Source organism: Cucurbita moschata, unplaced genomic scaffold, assembly GCF_002738365.1.
Source record: "Cucurbita moschata cultivar Rifu unplaced genomic scaffold, Cmos_1.0 Cmo_Scf00013, whole genome shotgun sequence".
Lineage (NCBI taxonomy): Eukaryota > Viridiplantae > Streptophyta > Magnoliopsida > Cucurbitales > Cucurbitaceae > Cucurbita > Cucurbita moschata.
This window is the reverse complement of record NW_019268529.1, coordinates 3,124,280-3,129,478: the sequence shown is the minus strand read 5'-3', so window position 1 is coordinate 3,129,478 and position 5,199 is coordinate 3,124,280. Positions and strand designations below refer to the sequence as shown.

Below are 5,199 nucleotides of genomic sequence, written 5' to 3'. Positions count from 1 at the left end.
TTTTTTTTTTTTTTTTTTTTTTTTTTTTTTTTTTTTTTTTTTTTTTTTTTTTTTGACATCAACCCAAAACCGAACCAATTCAATTCGAGTTCAGAAAAATGAACCCAACCCAATCCAACAGTTCGGATTGGGTTGGTCCAGGTTGTCGGGTTGAATGTACACCCCTGGATATTACTAGCCTTATTTTGTATTTATTGCTCTTGAATTTATTCTAATTTTGTGCTCTTAGTGGGTAGAAATTAAATAGGTTGCCAATAAATACTTGATTAATATATTAATATTAATATTATTATTATTATTATTGAGATATTAGAAATTGTTTATATAATTGAAATTGTGAAACAATGTCTACTAATTAATTTTTTTAAAAAATAAAACTAAATAGACTTTGATAATCATATGCGATCGTAGTCATTTAATCCACACGTCAACTTACTCATAACACATGAGAAATGTTTATCTGATGATCTTGATCGGGTCAACTAAATCGAATAGTCAGGCAAAATAAACAAATGCAATCTTAAATAACGATAAGATAGAATTTAAACACTATCATTAAGATAAAAATTCGTCCAACCAACAAGAACCGTGGATCGGATCAACCATATCAAATAATCACGTAGATTAAACAAATATAATCTTAAAGTAACGATACGAGAGAACTGCAAATTTAATCCTTAGAGCTTCGTCGGGTCTAAAACGCTATCACCAAGATAAAAATTCATCCAACCAACAAGAACCCTAAAACGCTATGAACTAATCTATTCCATATCCCATCAAATTCCATCTTAGACATGACTCTTTGAACCTTTTAAGATTATAAAGAATATTTGAACAACAAAGCATAAACTAATAGACCAACCAATTTTTCTTTTGCTTTTGCCTTTTGGCTTTTCAATTCTTTTAATTTTCTGTTCTTCAGCTTTTGAACAGAAATAGATTATAAATAACAAGTTTCGATAGCTTAATATCTCTCCCTTTTCAACACACTGACCTAAATTGAGTGTCTTGATTGTTGCTACTCTGTTCTAGCTCAAGCCCATGACAAGACCCATTCAGAATGAACCCAGAAATCACAATAAGAGAAAGGTTTTACTTTAAACTCAGAAATGATTGCTGCTACTTTAATCTAGCTAAAGTACACTACAAGAGTATTCAGAACAAAACAAGACGGATCTGTCACGGTAGTAGGCCCACCGCTAGGAGATATTGTCCTCTTTGGGCTTCCCCTTTCGGGCTTCCCCTCAAAGTTTTTAAAACACGTATGCTAGGGAGAGGTTTCTACATCCTTATAAAGGGTGTTTCGTTTTCCTCCTCAACCGGTGTGGGATCTCACAATCCACCCGCTGTCCTCGCTGGCACTCGTTCCTTTCTCCAATCAATGTGGGACACCCACCAAATCCACACCCCTACAGAGCCCAGCATCCTTTCTGGCACAGCGCCTCATGTCTACTCCTTTGGGAAACAGCCTCCTCACTGACACATCGTCCGGTCTCTGGCTCTATTACAATTGTAACGGCCTAGGCCCACCGCTAGCAGATATTGTCCTCTTTGGCCTAATCCTTTCGGGCTTTCCCTCAAGGGCTTTAAAAAGCGTCTGCAAGGGAAATGTTTCCACACCCTTATGGAGGGTGTTTCGTTCTCCTCTCCAACCGATGTAGGATCTCACAAACATTTCGCCGAACAGGGTGGTTTGGTTTGTCATACCATAGCCACTAGCATAGCTAGGGGCAACCATCCCATAAAACCTAAGCAACTGAGAAAGAGCAACTCTTCCTTTGATCCTATCTTATCAATCACTTCGCCCATAAAAAGTTGAAGTTGTTGAGATAATGTAAATCTAAGCATTGAATAAAGGCTCAACATAAAGAACTAATGCTCTTGTCTCGATTGCTATCAACAAAAATTTGAAATCTATTTACAACTAAAGTCAATTCAGCTTTTAATAAGTAAACTCTAATTGGATCTTTTTTTCAACTTAATCATCCTGGAAAGCTATAAACATCAAACAACAGCCAATTCCACAAGAAGAGATCAGAAGCAACAGGCTACCACAAATAAAGAAAAAAAGAAAAGAGAAAGATTTGATACAATAGGGTAACCTGGAACTGTCGACCATTAGTTTCTGATCAGCTTAATTTGGCTAGCACTTTGTAGCGAGTGTGGATTCATCATGCTGGGAGGATTCGGGTTTACCATTCGTCTACCGTCTTCAATGACACGAAACATGGTAACTTTGAGCACGATTTCTCTCACCCTCAGAAGCTCAAACACACAAACGTCGCCCTCCCCTAAATTATTTTCCAGGCAAAATTCATACCATCCCTGACTTAACTTGGCCCGACCAACTTTATAAAGACACCGGACCGGCCACTGTCTCCCATCCGGTGTCTGAAGTTTGATGAATCCTGAAACCCCACTTAGATTCTTTTCAGCAAAGCAAGATGGCAAATACTGTAAAAGTAGAGTGCAGACTATCATAGTTAGTGCTCACATAATTCAATTGTAAAGCTCCCATATTAGATATTTCAATAACCCAAAAATCTTACCATTATGCAACCCCTGTATAGATAAGATGGTCGCAAGACGACCCTACAGAAGGGATTGGCGGGCTCGAACGCTTTTGCACCGTTGACAACTCTTTCTCTTTCTTCTGCTGTCACAGTTCTCTTTCTAGCAGAAGCACTTTCATAAAATCTAAAGCGATTGTCACCGAAATCTTCACTATGAGCAGACAGACGATGCTCGCCTACAGATCGTAAAATATTGGGTAAGATAATTCATAGATTTACAATGCTAAAATGTGAAACAATGGGACAGGAGCATACTAGAATCAAGTTTCCGCTTCTTGCCTCCACTTTTTTTAATTCTGTGTGCATCATCACCCAAATTCTGGAATCTCACCTCATCTGCAGACTTTTTAACCTCCACAGCACTAAACTGAACCCCGATATCTCGAGTAGGTAAATATTTGGATTGCAACGTACTTGCAGATTTTGATTGGTGCAGATTCCATTCATCACCAAATAGCTTGTTTCGTAAAAAACCCGAGTTCAAAGGCTGATTGGAAGGAATGGCTTCAGGAATGTCATAATCCTCCATTTCTTCAAAGATTCGGTTTTGAATGCTGTAATTGTTCCTTTGATTACCACCGAGAGCAGCAGATTGGTAGTTTATCTCAGATGTATTAAGATTAAAGATAAAAATACAGAATGATGAGTTTCCCTCATATCTGAATACTAACAAAAACCCGACCCTTATCGAGTAATGCTCAAGAAATCCATGCCAACCATCTTCAAACCAAAACTTATTATCAGCTTTCCTCAACCCCACACGCCAAACATGGCCATCAGGAACAGTAAGTGTTGCAACTGCAGAAAGATCATCCCTGATCATCCGGAGGAAACTTTCCGGGATTCTCTGCAAAAATATTGAGCAGTAACGGCGTCACATAAATGATCGATAATACAGAAACATAACACCATTCCAACATATTCAACAAGATGACTGCAGGCACTATTACCATTCAACAAACTAAGTCTTCCCTCCCGAGCTTCCCCCCAATGTTTTAAAACACGTCCAGTAGGGAGAGGTTTCCACACCCTTATAAGAAACGTTTCGTTTCCCTCTCCAACCGATGCGGGATTTCACAATCCACCCCCTTAAGAGACCAACATTCTCACTGGCACACTGCCTAGAGTCTGGCTCTAATACCATTTGTAACAGCCCAAACCCACTGCTAGTAGATATTGTCTTCTTTGGGCTTTCCTGTTCGGGCTTCCCCTCAAGGTTTTTAAAACACGTCTGCTAGGGAGAGGTCTCCACACCCTTATAAAGAATGTTTCGTTCTCCTCTCCAACCAATGTGGGATCTCACAAAGCCAAAGGGAAATGCGGCATAATTGAAAAGGGGAAATAGTAGAACACTTGATCTATGATTTTAAAAACAAAAATCCTCTAAAGTGGCTGCAGCCAACAGATAAATTGCATAACATGGAAAGCCTAGGCCAAGAAAACCAAGCAAAAATAAGTGATAGCATAGACTGCATTATGAGAAGCACACAAACCCAAAGCAGTAAGCTAACATAACGTTTAGCAAGAATAACAAAAGCTTAACATGATGAGCAGTGAAAATAACAATACAACAAAAGACCTATGGAGTTCGCTTTTGACAAGATCCCAACTACTAAACTGGACTAATTCAGCACTAAGAAACACTGGAAAAATATATCAATACTCATTACCAAGGAATCAAAATCTATTATTATGATAAGAACATAATGATACAATGCATATCAAATTAGAACAAATCTAAAAATGCCATCCCTAAAGACTAAGAAGCAAGAACTTGAAGAGAAGGGGTCCAAAATTGAGAAAGTTACTGAGAAGCAAATCATTTAGTATGCATAGCCAATGCATTCAGATTGCTGAAACTAACAAAAAGAATCAAAAACATGATTAATAAGCTTGAAAAATGAAAAGGTCAAGCTCCAAATTCAACAATAATAGCCATATTACGACCAAACAAGTTCTTTGATTAATCAAAACTAACATAAAAGTAAGTAAATCATCGACAAAACCAAGTATATCCCAATTGTTTTTCCTTCTTCCCTGATAAAACAGAACACAGATATCTAGGTTTTAGCTTGATTCCATCTGAAGCTTGTTGAACACGAAAGAACTCAGCAAGAAATACACAAGGAACAAGAAAAACTGAGAAACAAACAGTAAAAAGAAGAGCACTCGAGGCTGATTACTCAAAAAAACAAGCAAGGGAAGCAAAACCCGTTAAAATCAAACAGAAAAGAATCAAGAACGAACCAATTTCCTAGCTTGGATAGTGGAAGAGAGAACAAGCTTGTGGAAATAAGGGCGCGGCATTTTCCTTTTGAGATAGCCCGTTCGGAAAGCTGAAAAATCAGTCATTCAGCATAACGATTCAAAGCCCTCCCTTCAATTTTTTTTTTTTTCTCGTAAGAATCCAATCAACCGGCCGACCGTTCGCCGGATTTCTCTCTCTCAATCTCTCCCCTCAATCTCCGCCGTATGAGACTCTGTTCTATGAGCCCTCAGATCTACTTGCCCCTCTTCCACTGATTCTTCTTCTTCCAGTCAAATTCCATTTCTTCGAATTAATAATTAAAACTAAAAACAAAAGTCCAAAAAAGAAAAAAAAAAAAAAAAAAAAAAAAAAAAAAAA

General features: G+C 37.9%; 1 protein-coding gene across 1 annotated transcript; it reads right to left on the bottom strand.

Moving 5' to 3' along the window:
• Window positions 1–1,859: 1,859 nt before the first annotated feature.
• On the bottom strand, window positions 1,860–5,141 carry LOC111451288 (B3 domain-containing transcription factor VRN1-like). The gene is made up of 4 exons (XM_023091660.1): window positions 4,821–5,141; window positions 2,829–3,420; window positions 2,550–2,749; window positions 1,860–2,454 (listed from the first exon to the last, which is right to left on the bottom strand). The coding sequence occupies exons 1-4, from the start codon at window positions 4,923–4,925 to the stop codon at window positions 2,119–2,121; spliced, it is 1,233 nt and encodes a 410-aa protein (XP_022947428.1). The 5' UTR covers window positions 4,926–5,141; the 3' UTR covers window positions 1,860–2,118.
• Window positions 5,142–5,199: the final 58 nt, after the last annotated feature.